The 17500-nt window shown below is 35.1% G+C and overlaps 1 protein-coding gene across 2 annotated transcripts in view; it reads right to left on the reverse strand.

Annotated features, from left to right (window-relative positions):
* Positions 1-5559: 5559 nt before the first annotated feature.
* cers4a (ceramide synthase 4a) overlaps positions 5560-17500 on the reverse strand; it is a 13078-nt gene continuing 1137 nt past the window's right edge. The window contains exons 2-11 of one of the 2 annotated variants that reach the window (XM_016246070.1): positions 15881-16060; positions 14173-14290; positions 10761-10879; positions 10538-10595; positions 9391-9441; positions 9033-9125; positions 8828-8956; positions 7329-7435; positions 7048-7204; positions 5561-6978 (exon numbers count right to left, since the gene is read on the reverse strand). In XM_016246070.1, coding sequence (XP_016101556.1) covers positions 6781-6978; positions 7048-7204; positions 7329-7435; positions 8828-8956; positions 9033-9125; positions 9391-9441; positions 10538-10595; positions 10761-10879; positions 14173-14290; positions 15881-16060 — 1210 coding nt within the window. In that variant the 3' untranslated portion in view covers positions 5561-6780. Of the gene's footprint in view, positions 7205-7328; positions 7436-8827; positions 8957-9032; positions 9126-9390; positions 9442-10537; positions 10596-10760; positions 10880-14172; positions 14291-15880; positions 16061-17500 lie in introns of both variants that reach the window. The other variant, XM_016246069.1, reaches the window with a different exon arrangement.

The following is a 17500-nucleotide window of genomic DNA, read 5'->3' on the forward strand; positions in this document are numbered from 1 at the left end:
ATATATATATATATATATATATATATATATATATATATATATATATATATATACATATACATATACATATACACATATACGTATATATGTATAATAATACATCAGCAATAATATATATATATATATACACTGCAGTTCAAAAGTTTGGGATCAGTAAGACTTGTAATGTTTTTTTAAAGATGTTTCTTATGCTCATCAAGGCTGCATTTATTTGATCAAAAATACAGAAAAGAACTGTAATCTTGCAAAACGTTATTACAATATAAAATAATGGTTTCTATTTTAATATACTTTAAAATATTATTTATTTCTGATGCAAAGCTGAATTTCCATCAGCCATTATTCCAGTATAAAGTGTCACATGATAAAAGTTTACATTTCTTTCAATAAAAGAAAGAATATAAATGTACTGACCCCAATCTTTTGAACTGTAGTGTATATTGTTAGAAAATATTTATATTTTAAATACATTCTTTTCTCTTTAACTTTTTATTCATCAAAGAATCCTGAAAAAAAAGTATCACTGGTTCCAAAAAATATTAAGCAGCACAACAATAATTCAGCATATTATAATATTTCTGAAGATCATGTGACACTGAAGACTGGAGTAATGATGCTGAAAATTCAGCTTTGATCACAGGAATAAATTACATTTTAATGTATATTAAAACAGAAAAATTTTATTTTACCTTGTAATACTATTTCACAATATAAAATTTTTTCCTGTATTTTTCCTGTATTTTTGTATAAATGCAGCCATGATGAGCCAAAAATGCAGCCTGTATTTTTGTATAAATGCAGCTGCATTTTAAATAAATGCAGCCATGATGAGCAGAAGAACCTCCTGTAAAAAACATTTAAAAGTCATCCTGATCCCAAACTTTTGAACGGTAGTGTATGTGTATGTATATGTATATATATATGTGTGTGTATAAAATAATTAAATTGTTAATATTTAATTATTAGATATGTTTAAATAATTACAATTATTTAAATATACATTAAATGATTTTTAAAAATTTTTAAACTTTTTTTTGTTTTTGAATAAAATGTGCATAATTTATTTTTTTTATTATTGTTGCATTCTAATGGTTATGTAGTCATTTGTGAATTGAAAATAATTTATTATAAATTTGTTTATTAATTATTTTGTATTTTAATCTATTCAAATTCAAATAACTGTTATCTTAATTTAATGTTTATATTGGTAATTACTCAGCTTTTTAAGTCATTTATAATGTGCATTTTAACATTTCCACAAAAAATAAACTTTATACACATACACAATGTAATTGTATCTTATACAAAATGTCAGGGTTAACAAAAATTCTTATTTGAAATAAAATAAACTTTCAAATAGAATACAATACAAAAAAATTGTAAAAATTATATTTTAATTTTAATAATTAATTAAAAATGATTGAACGAACAGTCATTTCACATAACATGTTTTAACATTTTATAAAATTGCGTTGTTTTCTAGTTAAGGGCTCGTCATCCAAGCCTACTTCGCCTGCGAGAAGAACGAAAACCTCGCCGCGAACTTCCTGCTCCAGCAGAACTTTGACGATGAGTGAACGTTAACCGTTTAGACGTGACGACACTCGGAGGATGGCAACGGAGAGAATGCAAGTGCTAGGCTGCATGTTGCGTGTGCATGTGTGCATTAAAGCGAATTGGACGTCGACTGGTCTTCCATGATTTTCATGGAGTTTAAACTGAAGCCATGATGTGACGTTATAATCAGCACAGCTAAAACTAAATTTTTTTTTATCAATATAGCCGATCCTTTACGACGAGGTGTGCGTTGTATGTCTGGTTTCTGCTGCTATCTCTGCTGTGTGCGTCTAGTGAGGTTTTATTTATCACAGTTAAAACCCTGCCAAAAACTCTCAAGGTCATCGCTCATTTCTCACAATTGTTTTTCAGTATTATTAATAATGAGACGTTTCAGTCGAAGTAGATGCCAAATTTAATTTGTCACCAAAACAAGCCTTTGATGGATAGACATACATCTTTTCAACATGTCGTACCATTTTTGTTGCGTTTTCTCCACTGGAACAATTTTGGAAATATGTCAAATTAAATATGGTGTCTACTTTATGCCATGTTATGTCATATTTAGTGTTTACTTTTCTTTCATTATTAGCCTCTACTGTGTGAAATACAACGTTTATGCAGTGGCCGTCACCAAACTACTTTTCAACTCATCTGTTCCCCTACATCAAACCATTAATATTAAAAATAAACCAAATTTTCTGCGCTGCATGGGTATGTTAGTATCTTTAAACCCATGTTTAAAATAAGAACTGTCGATAACGTCTACAATCATGAGTTTTTGGTTAAAAAAAAAAACAGCATTGATAGTTGATATGTGACAATCTAGTTGGCTAATTAACTCGATTTTATTTCAAGTTTATTTGTTATTTGATAGGGCATGTTTAACAAAAATCTAAATTCTGTCATCATTTACTCACCCTCAATTTCTTTCTTCTGTTGAACACAAAATAAGACATTTGAAGAATGTTGGTAACCAAAAAGGTAACGGTAGCCATTGCTTTCCATAGTATAGAAAAAAAAATACTATGAAAGTCAATTTCATTATATGACAAGATCATACCACACAATTCTCAAAAGCAGTAAACTCCCAAAGTAATATACCCTACATATAGATTAGACATGTTCAGTTGTCCAACATCTACGCCTTGTGGTTTGTTGTGGTATTGACTTGGACAAAACAAGAATTTGGACCAGAGCTTTCCCAGAAACTGAGAAAGATTTAGTTGAGGAGGATCAGGTTTCTGTCGTTATTGCTCCTGACATAGTGCTCCAGATAGAGGGATAATTGTATTTTGTGAACCGTGAGCGTTTGGCCCAGCTGAGTCCCTACTTTCAAGGCTTTTTTTTTTTTTTGCCGTGGTCAGCAGAGCACCAGGATGCATGCTGAGATTAAGGACCTTGGACCACAGCGCTGGAAAAAATTCCAAAATAAAACCAAAAATTTTTATTCAGCAAGAAATAGGTACTTATGATCTCAGCTTAGGCACAGAGAAAGATTTTTTTGAGAAAGATCAGGATGGTGTCTACGACACACACTTGACGTAGTGCTCCAGGTGGAGAGAGAGAGTTGTTTGTGAACCATGGTCATTTGGCCCAGCCGAGTCCATACTTCCAAGCCTTGGTTTTTGGCAGTGGTCAGGAGAGCACAAAGACACATATCAGGATTAAGGAAGTTGGACCACAAAACCACAGCCAAGATTTTTTTGGTTGCAATGCTCTGGATGTATAGGAGTGACAAGTCAAAGTTCTGAGACGTACACATAACAAACTTAGATGCTTCACCAAAGCAAATCTTAAAACAATAGTGATAAGATCACAAAATCCCAGGTGTTTTTATTTTAAATACAATAAACTCCACACAGTGGTTTCTCAAGTGAATTCCTTTATCTCTTGAGCTATATAAATAATTACCACAAAAAAATTAATCAGCATTTCCCAAAGTAGTATACACTACATACTGTATGGGTTAAAGATGTTTAGTTGTCCACTATCTACCCCTGGTGGTTTATTGTGGTATTGACTTGACAAAACTTGCATACATACACATTATAAGCCCTGATGTTTAGACTAATGCCAGCCATATATAACTCAACTATCCTTGAAAGATATTGCCATAAATATTCACAAAAGCTTTTTCAGAACTAGTAACATATTTGTTCTAGGAACTCCATTTGCGGGAACTAAATTGGTTCCTACTTCAGTGTAGGGTCTAGAACAGTTCTATAGGAACTACCAGTGATGTAAGTGTATGCTGATTGGCCAACCGCATACGAAACACTGGCTGCCCGGCATTTTTAAAAAGCCATGTAAAAATATTTACTACATAAACATGGAAACCAATGATAATGGCATTTACCTGTTGTCTGCAACGTTGTGTTCTTTTCTCAGCCGCAATGATAACACTGCAAGTTGTCATAGGAGATTTTGTCTGATTTTCATGCTCTTTCTATCACGTAAATTGTGCGTTTACATTAAATCTTTGTTATCACGATACCCATGACACACAACAAAAAGAGCTCCGGTCACATCACATTCACCAGTGGTTGATGTTTGTAAATGCCATGAATAAAGACGTCGCTGTCGGTCGCTTCAGAGTTCCTGTTGCCAGTGCGAATGCAACCAGGAAAATGGCCCGAGGAGATTGGTTCTCTAGGAACGACCCTGCTGGCTAGTTCCTAGAACTACGCGGTGCGAAAGCGCCTAATGACCTACCTGGAACATGCCCGATCAGGTGGTACGTGTTCCAAAACAAAACTTTTAAGTCAGGAGTGCCGAATCCTGTTTCTGGAGACCTACATTCAGTGCTCCAATATATGTTGTGTATATATTGGAGTGGAATCATGGTGTGTAAGCCCCTTTAATGAGCTTGTTCAGGTGTGTTTGACTAGGACTGGAGCTGACCTTTGCATGAAAGTACTGTAGATCTCCAGAAACAGAATTGGGCATTTTGCCTTTGTTGTCTAACTGTCCACACCATCTAAAATATAATTTCTTGCTCTAAAGGGACAACATAGTAGTGCCTGGAGGCTACTTCCAGGATGTGTTATGGTATAGTGTGGACTGGGTGAGCATTTACGAGCATGGCAACAAGCGATGGGTGGACGGCCCGGCAATGCAGAAGTCCAGACACAGCCACTGCTCAGCGGCTCTGGAGTTCCAGCTGTTTGTGTTTGGTGGTAGCATGGGTGAGGGGCCTGTGGCTGACGCCGAGAAGCTGGTTTTGGGAGCCAAGGAATGGGACACCATCAGCCCCAAGGGCCGGGCTGTGGAAAGGGCAGTCATTGTCACTATGGGGACTAGTATTTACGTGGCCTGTGGTCTAGATGAGAATGGGGATGTTTACAGTGGGATTCAGAGGTACAGGCCAGAGGCTGATCAATGGGATGTGGTGTCCTATTCTCTATTCCCACGGTGAGTAGACACAGTTGGGACTAACTTGTTCTAAGCAAGGCTTGGGCAAGTCTTGCCCTCAAGGTCAACTGCCCTGCAGATTTTACTTCCAACCCCTAATGCATCTAAAACATTTAACAGGATTATTTGAAAATTGCACAAGTGTGATTGATTAGGGTTGGAGCTAAACTCAAGAGCCAATGTTGTCCACTCTTTTTAAGGCAATACTTTTCAAAGATGCCACCACAAATAGCTCTGTATCAGTTCTATACGCTTTGGTAAACCAAAGTGAATTCTTATTGGATACATGTGTACTTCTTTTCCAGTTATGACCTTCTTGCAACAGAGCTCAATGGTGCTCTCTATCTACTGGGAGGACAGGCTCTGCACTTAGACACTGACACAGACGAGTGGACCGTTCTTCAAGAGGACAGTCTGGACAATACATTTTTCACAGGCTGTGCCACAGTTAACGGGCAGATTTACATAATAAGCGAGGGAAAGATAAACAAAACATACCCAAACATGATTCTACTGGACCCTTACATTGACACTCGCTTGGAAGTTGATGATAAAATGGGTTAGGGTTAACCCTAACCTAACCCTGTCCTGCCCCCATAAGAGGTTGTATCACAATGCATGTCAATCCTTTCTAAAGCCATAATGTCAACACTATTCCTTCTTTAAGTCAGAGGACAAGTATTAAACCAATGCAGGAACATTTTGTTCAGCAACGTTGAGGATAATCATATTCTAAAACTTTTTTATTGTTATTCAAAAGGTCACAGAGAAAAATGTCGAATGAGAAGCAAGTATGCAACATTAACAGTATTTAAGATTCTAAGAATATATCCCTCTTCTGTCTTCTGACAAAATGTTGCATTAACAAACTCAGAACATGGTAAATCCCAATAAAAAAAAGAGGAAAATTAATACAAAAACAATCACAGGTTTAAAAAAAAAAAACCATTTAAACAGTGAAAGACAGATGCACAGCTTTGGAACGAAAGGTCAGTTATGGCTACTGTGCCAATAAACTTTCTAGAACCATCTAGAACAACAAGAACACTTTGCCTTCAGCCCTTGGAGCAGATTATATAAATCAAGGGGCCTACATAGGCTCGAGGCACATGCTCCAGTGAGATATCATCTGATTCCTCATTTGGTAAGGCAACCAAAAGCACAACCAAAGTGCCATCTAACAAACTCCAGTAGTTTCTTGCAACAAAATCTTTCAGTAGCAGAATCACTAAGACAAGTGGACACTTCACACAAGATGGCACCGCAAGTCTTTCCCAGTGGTCCACCAATGCCAATTTTGAAAACAACAGCCACTGCAGAAAATTCACACATTTCCACACAACTTAGAAGAATACCTATACCAATACAAAAGTATTTAAAAAGAATGCATCTAAATGTTGTGGGTCTCTCTAGTCAGGAGAGCCGACTCATTTTTTTTATTTAAATATCACTCTTCCATAATGAACAGTTGCAGAATTATTCAACAATTAAATACTCAAGATGTCTGTTTATGAACCATTTTTATCTATGCAAACTTTTTAATCTGAGTTTAAGTGCTACTCAGCCAATGCACTATAATTAATTATACTAATTTTAAACAAATGAATTGAAGTTGAACCTATTTCCAATATACTCCAATGGTAATATAATAATACAAACTATTTTTTTAATGCAATCTTCTGACTATGCATTATGTTTTCAGGAAAACAAAACATCAGCGGTCTGAAATTACTGTAGGACCATGATAAACAAGATAAGCCAAGAAAGTTGGAGATGATTTAACAAGTTTAAATACATTAAGTAGCATTACTATCTGGCTTTCGGCATTCTGCTATTAATTTTTCGCCTCTGATTCGTTAAATTGTTCAGAACACAGTTACTGGCCAACGACGCCAGTTTAGAGTTAAGGGCACCCTTTTTCTGCTCCCAGCTGTGATCTTCTTCTCCATCTTCTTCTTCCTCTTCATCAGCCTCACTCTCTTCATCGCTCCGTTCATCGCGTTCCACCTTAAAAACATGTTTGTTCGAAAATTGAGGGATAACATCATTTATAAACTTACAACTTAAGATACTCACTTTGCCTAAAAAGACAAATTTGTGAACCATTCGAAGAATCAGCCAAGCCCAGAAGATGTGCAGGGCTTGAAGAACCAGCAACAGGCCGTTCAAGAAATAATAACCAGAGTACGGAGGAAAGACGTCCAACGAATCCACCACAGCTGTGTAGACGATTCTGGAAATAAACCAAAATACAGTTTATAAATCGTAAGAAGATTTTAGCCATGCAAACGTCTTAGATTTGAGAAGACCCATTCAAAATGATCTGAAATCAGCATTAAATGAAATGAAGTTCTTACCTGCATGGGAACACCACAAGGCGAGTTACCAGGAATACGGCGGCGAAAAAGACAAACAAGGCATCACAGGTCTTTCTCCATCCAGCATAATTGAACATCTTAGCAGACTGCAAATCAAGCAAAAACAAAGCATTAGTTATTTCTTTTTATACAACAGTTCGTTCTGGTTCTCAAATCTGATTGGTTGAGAACCGTGAGATATTGTACTGGTATCGCTACAGGAACGCCCTTTCACAATTTTGTATCACTCCGCTTGTTCTAGCCGGGTCTATGGTTTTTTTTATTATTCACTGAGCTAATCGTAGAGTACGTTAGTTAATATAAGAAGAAACGTCAAGCTTCATGGTCTCTCTCTCTCTCATTTGGATGCACGTCTTGCCGCATTGTTTCTCTTATAACCTCATTATTTCTCACTAATAACCTAACTGAAGCAGCACATGCCCTCGATACCAATTCTAAAAGTGACGTATGTTTAACTGTCTTGAGCTTTGAATCCGTGGCGGAAGGAAGTAGTTGAGTGATATTGCTCATATATATCTATCTATATATATATATATACTTGTATAAGTCAAAGTCATTTATGTACTTTATTCTGTTTCAATAAGATGAGCTTTCTGTGTGTGTGTGTGTGTGTGTGTGTATACATCCATAATGTATTTTCTGGTATTTATTAACCCCATGAGCAAAAAGAACATGAAACATCTTCTAAAATAAATACTCTCAGAATCCTGTTTTTCAGTATTGATGTGTTAAAAACTAATGCAATGAACTCCAATTACCTTACGTGGACTTTGCGAATTAACAAAGATAGCAAACATGAATAATCACAATTTTTCGTCCAGGTTTTCATTTTAACAATAATCCTCAGTTGAGGAGCACTTTGTTTGCCAAAAAAAAGGTTTGTTTTAAATTTCATTTGATTAAAGGATAAATGAAATGAATGTTTGATGCCTTCATTTATTTACCAGAAATTAATTTTTTTATTTAAAAAAAGCACTAATTTTTTTTTTATGATAATGATCATAATTTCTGAAAAACAAACAAACAAAAGATTTCATAGTGCCCTATTAAAAAGTTTTTATCTAAAAAATGTATTAAATAGTTTTATTGAATTTACTTAATTTGACATGTTTTTTGATGAATAATCTTTAATTAAACCATTAAAAGGTAATCCAAAAAATTTATAGAATAACAGAATTTGTTAAAAATAAACAGAATTAGTGGGGGGAAATTAAATGTATTTCACAGGACCCTAAAAATGTAATGCTTGTAAAACTTTTAATAGATTGTTCTTAAGTTGTATAGGTTTCATGATTTCAATCGATTAGAAATGCGCTTTCACGACTAAAATGTAATGTCATTTAATTTAACCATTTAAAGGGAGTCCAGAAAGATGAACACAGAAAAACATGGAATTTGTGAAAAAAAGGAAACATTTCATTGAGCTCTACATCCATGATGGTATAATGGAAGCTGACAGATCGGCCAATCAGATTTACCTCCAACAGGAAGTCAGAAGAGTCGTGGACGAGCATCACCAGCGTTCCCACGCGCGCGTAGTTGGCGCAGTACGAGAACGCGATGAGGAAAATGGTGGCGATGTGGTGAATGATCTGCTCTTGGAAGTCCTGCACAACCGAAACAAACAAATACGCACAATTCATCTTTCGAAGGAAATGTCACACAAAATTTCAGGAAACTTACTTTGCGCTTTACGTCCACCGATACGCAGAGCAGAAGCGAGAGGTAGAAGGACAACTCCACGATGTAATACCAGTACTGAGCTTCTGCTACGGCCTGCAGACCAAATCACAAATAATAGCATCTGGAAAACGCACCAATAATCAAGTGAAAGGTAACAAGGTACAAATATCTAGTTAACAACTAGTTTCTGAGAACAAATGAAACCTGAAGAGTTTTTATTGTAATATTTCGCAGATGATTCTGGCTCTCGTGAGATAAGTCTTGACTGTTTTGATCGGATCGTGGGGTGCGGCGCTCACTAGTTCCTGGGATTGTTCTGCAGGAAGTGAATGTGTGTGGAGAGCCGTTTGTTACGGACCTGTCTCGGGTATCCGCGCCAGCATTCCCGGTGATCCCAAAACCACGGAGTCTGAAAAACACCATTTGACAAAAATTATTGCATGTGACTGTATATGTTTGAATGCGCAAGTCTTGATGAAGAAAATACTTTGTTTTTTCTTTTCTTTTTTTATTTTGGAGTAACATGCACCCATTTTTCATTCATTATATGACTACTAATTGTTGTGTGTGAAGTGTATTAGATATTAAGAAATAAAAATTATCAAAAAATCTAAAATATTATCAAATACTTTATTTTTATTTTAGTGTAACATGCACCAAATGTTTTGTTTTATATAGGACTGCTCATTTTAGTGTATTACTGAAAAGTGTATTAGATATTATAAAGAATTAATAAAAAAATAAATTGTATTTGTTTTATTACATCATTATAAATATTTTATTTTAAATTTGATTATATATATTTTTTTTTACTGGGGAGTAATTTTTTGTGTGTTAAATATAGGACTGCAAATCTTTGTGTATTAAGTGTATTAGATATTAAGAATTAATGTAAATCTACTTTTATTAAATTAATTTATTATATATATATATCTCTAAATATTTTATTAAAAACATTTAAGCAAAAAATGACACAAAACAAATAATAATAATAATTATTATCTTTTTCACTTTGGAGTAAAATGCGCAATTTTTTTATTATTATTATAGGACCGCTCATTTTTGTGTATTAGGTATATTAGACATTATTAAGAAATAATACAAATCTATTATTATTATTTTATTTTACAAGTACAAATTTTTCATTCATAATATAACTAAGTTGTGGTGTATTAAATATATTAGATAATATTAAGAAATCATAAAAGTCTGTGTTTATTACATTTTATTTACTTTTATTGTATTTCTGTAAATGTTTTATTTTATTTAAAATAAAATACATATTTAAGCCAAAATATTATAATCACACAAATATATTATTATTGTTATTATTAAAATAATATTAAATGAAACGGTCAAAATAAAACAATTTTCTGAAATTGTCAGGCACGAATGGCAACTTTTTTTCCCCGAGAACGTCTCAATATTTGATTACATGTATTTCCAAACGTGAGCATGATGCTGAGGAGAGAACTGAGAAACGCCAGCATTATGGAGATACTCACATTAATGAGCGAGACGAGACCAGCTGAGAACGCCATGAGATAAAACACAAACCTCCACCTGAGCAAGCACACAGGAAAGCTCATGTTAATTAGGGATGCACGATATATCGGCCACCATATCGGTATCGGCCAAAATTTTCATATCGGTGCATCCCTAATGTTAATCAAATGCAAACACAATCAATCACAGATGTCTGCTGTGGGTTAGGCTTCAGAGGCTTACGAGGCTTCACAGAACTTCCTGGTGTTTCCGGGCCGGTCCTGGTTTCGGCGCTGACGCAGCCAGGTCTGGATCTGACGCTGAGAGAGTCCACAGTGCTTCTCCAGAACCAGCAAATCACTCTGAACAAACAAACACAGACACGGGAAAACTAAAATTAGGATTTCATTGTATTATATTTTGAAACTAATTTGTTGATATGTCAAAATCGGCTTGTATGTCAAAAAGTTGAGTTGGCAAGCTTACAAAATGTATTTTATTAACAACAGTAACATGTGCAAAATCGAATTTTTATGTAGAAAAGATATATATATTGTACTCTTATTAAATGTACCATTATTCTTCTATAGTCTTACATTAAACCGACCAACAACTTCAGTGATTACGTGTGATTTAGTCGCAAATTGAAGAAAAGTTTGTTTTACAAAGCACTCTGGCGTTTTTTTACTTTAAAAACAAAAAAAAGAGTGAAACTCTGACAAAATCTGATTTCTTGATGATTTGATATTTTATAATGGTGATTTTATCATTTTAAAATATAAAGGAAAAGGTAGAAATGAATAACTAATAAGCCAATAAGTGCTCCTCTGCTGCCATCTACAGGTTATAATGGTGATTTTATCATTTTAAAATATAAAGGAAAAGGTAGAAATGAATAACTAATAAGCCAATAAGTGCTCCTCTGCTGCCATCTACAGGTTATAATGGTGATTTGATGTATTTTTTTAATTTTTCATAAGTGTTTGTTCACCGCAGTATATTTAGGTCATCCCATTGAAAATAGCATTCAAACTGGATCATTTAGGAGCTTTAAAGTGCTGGCAACAGTTGTGTGAAATGCTTGTAAGTCACTAGGCGCGTTTCAAGACACTAGGAAACGTGTCAATTTCGCAAAAACTGCCATATATCGCAAAAAAGTTTTTACGCTCGCATGAGGTGGTTTTTCAAGCAATGCGAAAAAGGATTAATTCGCAAAACTGCAATGGAAATGGCTTTTTCGCATTTACAGGTCAAATGGAGTATGTAAAAAGTCATATGATCAATCTTCAACGTACTATAACCTCCAAGAAACACTTCATAAGTGGCCGCGCTCCAGTATAAGGGGCTTTCCCTACTATTAATACTTAAGACAATTTACATTGCACACGTCTGCGGTGCAGTGTGGCTCTGATACGGTCACTGAAGCTGATTACGGCCACTCAGCGCTTGTGTTTATGTTTTTATACAGGCTATGGTTTATTCCAGCCGTGCCACGCACGTTTCTGAAGCGGCTCTCTTTGCTGCTTCTGTAAAGATACACGCATAAGCCTCCTTTGAATAAATATAGCCAAAATCCGTCAAAATCCCACCAAAATCCGTTGCCATGACTTATCGCGAGAGGCAAAGGTTACGTTTTAGCCGCATAACATTGGTTAATGGAAACGCCATCATTTCGCAATACTTTTTTATCGACATTCAGAAAATATCGCCAAAGTTTTGCGCAAATCTGTAATGGAAATGCATCTACTGAAAATTGCTTGAATTTCTCTCTCAAAAGGTTGCACAAACCCTGGAATGAATAATGTACCGTATTGACCCGAATATAAGACGATGTTTTTTTCTTGGAAATACATCTGAAAAAACGCGGTCGTCTTATATTCAGGGTCTAGACTTTGACACGTCAATAATACACCCACAACAATAGGTGGCGCCAAATACGCATAAAACGAGAGTGCCATGAAATATGTAATGTAATGCGTGTTGTAAAGATCACGAGTAAAAACTAAAGAATAAGAAAAGCTTACAGCTGCACGAGTCGTGACGGTCACGTTAGCCTGATGGGACCAAACTCTCTTTGTGATTTTAAAACGTAAGACAGTACCCAGATTTGAAGACTACAGTAAGATTTAACTTCTACTGTTAATAAGATTTTGGTAGGCTACTATTAGATGGATAGCCTAAATGTCCTGCTTCAGATGGGCTACCTGTTTTTTTTTTTTTATGGTATATCAAAAAGTGTATCTTTTTTAAATGTGATTGTTGGTACATTTTACCAGTTTTTACCATACTTTAAAAACAAAAATTAAAATAGGAAAAATATGCAATATGAAATTGAATTGCATTGTTCAATATGTAATGCAATATGTAATTGAAGACAAAATGTGTTTTACTGAGAAAAAACAAGATTTGCTTTTTAAAAAGTATTTTTCCAAAAGGTACATCTGGAAAAAGGGGGGGTCGTCTTATAATCAGGGTCATCTTACATTCAGGCCAATATGGTAATAACATTCGACTATTTCTGCCACAACCTCATGGTTACAGTTAGCATTACCGCTTCTGGTTTTCTGCGTCAGCGCCGTTTGATCTGTTTATAACAGAGCTTTCTGTGCAGAATTTGAATGCTTCTCAGTAAATCTTGCAGCAACCTTTATTCATTCTGCAGTGCATTCAAACGCTTCTCACTGGATCTTGCAGCGCCGTGCGGTTGCAATAACAGTGTCGCGAAATCAACTTTGGTTCCCGAGTAAAGCTGTTCTGAGCTCGGACTAGTTTGTTTGCGTCACTGTTCAAGCTCAAACGAGTAGCGCGATTTTGTTACGCTTTCGTTTCGTTTGCCGTTTGATGTTTCTCATATGCGACAGAAATGGCAGCGCGAGCTGAACAATGTGGTTGTTGACCGCACACAAAATTTACTCGCACCGGCAGAAAAAATGGTCGCAGTCTGGAGCCCTGCATTATGCTGTATTTTATATTATAAATAAACTGCAGTATAATAACCATAACCCTGAAAATGTAATGTTCAATGAATGTTGCTTCCAAGAAAAATGTATCCAAATATAAAAATTAAATGTCACAATCTTCTGCTTTAAATGAAAAATGAAATACAAAGGCCATTTATTAATGTGTTGGGTGATTTAATAATTACTGAAACGTAAACTTATTTTTTAATGCTTTTGTAACTATTTAACTATGTATTAAACGGTTATTTTAATGGCATTTTTTTGTAATTTGGCCTACTATAATAATTTCATACACAAAAAAAATGTTTTTATAATATATACTCTACCAGTCAAAAGTTTGGGATCTCTACAATTGTTTATATTTTTTTAAAGAAGTTTCTTATGCTCATCAAGGCTGCATTTATTTGATCAAAATACAGGGGAAAAAACAGTAATATTGTAAAATATAATTTATTCCTGTGATGTCAAAGCTGAATTTTATCAATAATATTTGAATTTTGATTCATATTGTAATAAAATAGTGTAACAAATGTGATAAAAGTTGAAATAATATTGAAGTGCTATGATTAATAAATAAACAGTCCCAAGTGTTTTTGTGCTCAGCAGCTGTACACATATACAGTATATCCTCTGGTATGGATGTCCAGTATTAAATCACACGTCACAGACGGCAGGTGATCATGTGACTCACTAACCTGTGACGGCTGCTGCTTCTTCTGCAGGTAAAACGCCTCCAGCTTCAGGACGGGTGTGACACGCACCCGAACCCTGTCCTGGACGCCCAACCGCCGGCTGAGCGGCAGCGCCACAACCCTGTAACACACAGACAGAGACAAACGTGACTCAATGCACCGGCACTCGAGGGCGCGACGCTCACCGAAACCCGACACTGTCTGTAACTCAAGATCTTTAAATCAAACGCGAGTCGCTGTACAGCCAGAACTGGGCGGCTTTTGATGAGTTAATGGCAAGAAAGGGAGCGACGTGAGAAACAGCTGGCGTTGTAAGCCAGAGGTAATCGCGCCCTTTCTGCGATACATATACATACAGCAGGTCTGCACTTGACTCGCTCTTCCAGACCGGCAGAGTAACTTCATGACTCTGTAATATAAGAGTGAATAAATGGCCAAGAGGTCAGATTTCATCACATAACCAACTGAAATAAGACATAATTAATATGATATGTGAAAGAAGGTTTGATTGCTATGCAGAATGCTGCGTAGCCTCGCCCACCAGAGAATTTGATTGGTCCATAATAGTACTTCTGTTAACTGTGCATTAAATATTAAATAGCTTTTGATTGGCTGTCATTGTGTCTGTAATGCAAAAAAAAAATATATATATATATATGTTTTTTTTAAGAATATTTTAATTTAATGTCTTAATAATAATAATGCATTTTAAATTTTAATTTTAATAATATACTGAAATATGATATAATAGACATAACCCTGCCAACCTCATGCTTTAATGAAAACACAACTCAAAGATAAAAATCAAACTAATGTAAAAAAATGTATCTATTAATTTGTTTGGTAAATTAATAATTATTCAAATATAATTGTTACATTTTGAATTAACTATTTAGTTATATAATACATAATTAAAATATGTACTTAATTAAAATTATATAGTATTGCTTTATATATGTTTTATATGATAATGTTAAAAATATACATGCATTTTTTAATAGAATAAATAAATAAATGAGAATAAGATTATGTTTGGATTACGATAATGAGAAATTAGGTCAAAAAATACACAAATTTAAGGTATATACATTTATATATTACATGTAAATGTACATTATATAAACAACATACATTTATACACACACACACATACATACTGTATATACATATTTATATTAAATAACTTCTGTACAATGTATAATTTCAATACATCTTTCATTTGATTTCCATTTGAACTAATAGTTCTTAGTAAAAATTGTCTGTAAAAAAATGAACAGAATAAACAAACAGTTCTTTAATAGAAAAAATAAACAAGTGCATTGAGTATCCAGTCGCTGCAAAAACACAATGGCGACAGTGTAAAAATATCAGCCCGCATTAGTGGTTTTTGTTACAAGGAAATATTGACAACAAAACCATGGGAACACAATGCTCCACTTTCATTCTGTCAGAACTGACACACTAAACTACAGCTACTGATATCCTCATTTCAATCATTCAGAGACGAACTGTTGTATAATACATCCCGGTTAAACGTAGAAAGCGTCCTAATAAGCGCACTAGAGAGAAAACCCTTAGGAGAAACCAAACCGTGTATTAGTAACCCAATCCGCTAGTGTTTACAGTAATGATACGCTACCAATCACAGTTTGCGCCGGTTAATGTTAAAATGATCTTATATGGTGAATATAGACGTGATACTGATACGCACCTTTCGAAAACGAACCGCAGTGCGATGAAACCCAGGGCCAAGGGCAGGGAGATGAGCAGGTCGCGCGGTACGGGGTGCCGACCTCCGTCCACCGTCCCTTCAGCGAGGTCTTTCCATGTGACGCCAGGAGGAAGCCAGAAATCCTGCCGCCAAATCCACTGGTTTACAAGTTCCTCTAATCTACAGACGCCAAAGGAGAACGTTAAAGAGGGCTGCTAGCGTATTACAGCAGATAAATCATCTACAGATAAAGTTCAGTCAGCAGTAGATGACAGAATTGTCCATATTGGCTGAACTACTGCTTTAAATTGTCGATTTTGAGCACTAGCTATGTAAGAAATACAGCACTCTGACAGGTGAGTTAAAAATAAAATAAATTAAATTAAAGTAAAAAAAAAATAAATAAATAAATATAAATTCATAATATATATATATATATATATATATATATATACAGTGGGGAAAAAAAGTATTTAGTCAGCCACCAATTGTGCAAGTTCTCCCACTTAAAAAGATGAGAGAGCATACCAGGCAAATTTTTAATTTTTTTATTTTAAAAATTAAACAGACTGTGACGTCATGACTCCAACGCGATTAGCGATCGCAGTTATATTTACAACAAATCAGGCTAAATCGCAACAAAATGCTAATGACAGAATTTTAATTTTGGGTTGAACTACTGCTTTAAAGTATTAATTTTGAGCACTTGCTATGTTACAAATACAGCACTCGGACGGATGAATTTATTTAATAAAACATATTAAAATAGACAATATTACCAGAAATGTGTTTTCTTGGGCCCGCGAGAGGGTTCAACAGCCTCCGTGACGTCATGACTCCTCAGAGATTATCTATCGCAGTTTTCAGGCCGAGTATTTACAACAAATCAACCGAAATGGCAATAAAATAATGCCATAATATTAGTCGTAAAACAAAATGAAAACAAACCAACTCGCTCATTAATCTAGAAAATACGTCAAAATTGTAAATGATATCTAAAACACAAAATAGCCTGTACATTACAACATCTATTAATAATCATCTAAAACATAGCCTATTGTTAATACTGACCCAACTCCTGCTTTAAAACGTACATTTTGAGCACTTGCTATGTGAGAAATACAGCACTCTGACAGGTGAGTTTAAATAAAATACATAATATTTCCAGAAATGTGTTTTCTAAACTTTAAACGGATAGTTCACCCAAAAATGAAAATTTGATGTTTATCTGTTTATCTGCTTACCCCCAGGGCATCCATGTCTTTGAATGCGTGCACGGGATACGTGAGGTGTGTATGCGCTCTGGTGTAGTTTACGCAAGCGCCGGAAGTGATCTCTCACGCGTATACGTCACTCATTGTTTACACAGTGCACAGTCATTGTAGGTATGACGGCTAATCAAAATGGTACTTGCGCTTATCCGTATTGTTCAAACCGACTTAAAACTTAAAAGATTACGTTCTCTCGCGCGAACTCATTCGGGAGTGGTGACTTTCCACGTATTCCTAACTTCTGAGCCTGCTCGCCTGAAGTTATGTTTGATTGCTCTTCGGCTGGATATCAACACACCCATTAACGTAAACTACGCCAGAGCGCGTACACACCTCACGCACCGGATGC

The sequence above is a fragment of the Sinocyclocheilus grahami genome, unplaced genomic scaffold, assembly GCF_001515645.1.
Source record: "Sinocyclocheilus grahami isolate Dianchi unplaced genomic scaffold, SAMN03320097.WGS_v1.1 scaffold782.1, whole genome shotgun sequence".
NCBI classification, from domain to species: domain Eukaryota; kingdom Metazoa; phylum Chordata; class Actinopteri; order Cypriniformes; family Cyprinidae; genus Sinocyclocheilus; species Sinocyclocheilus grahami.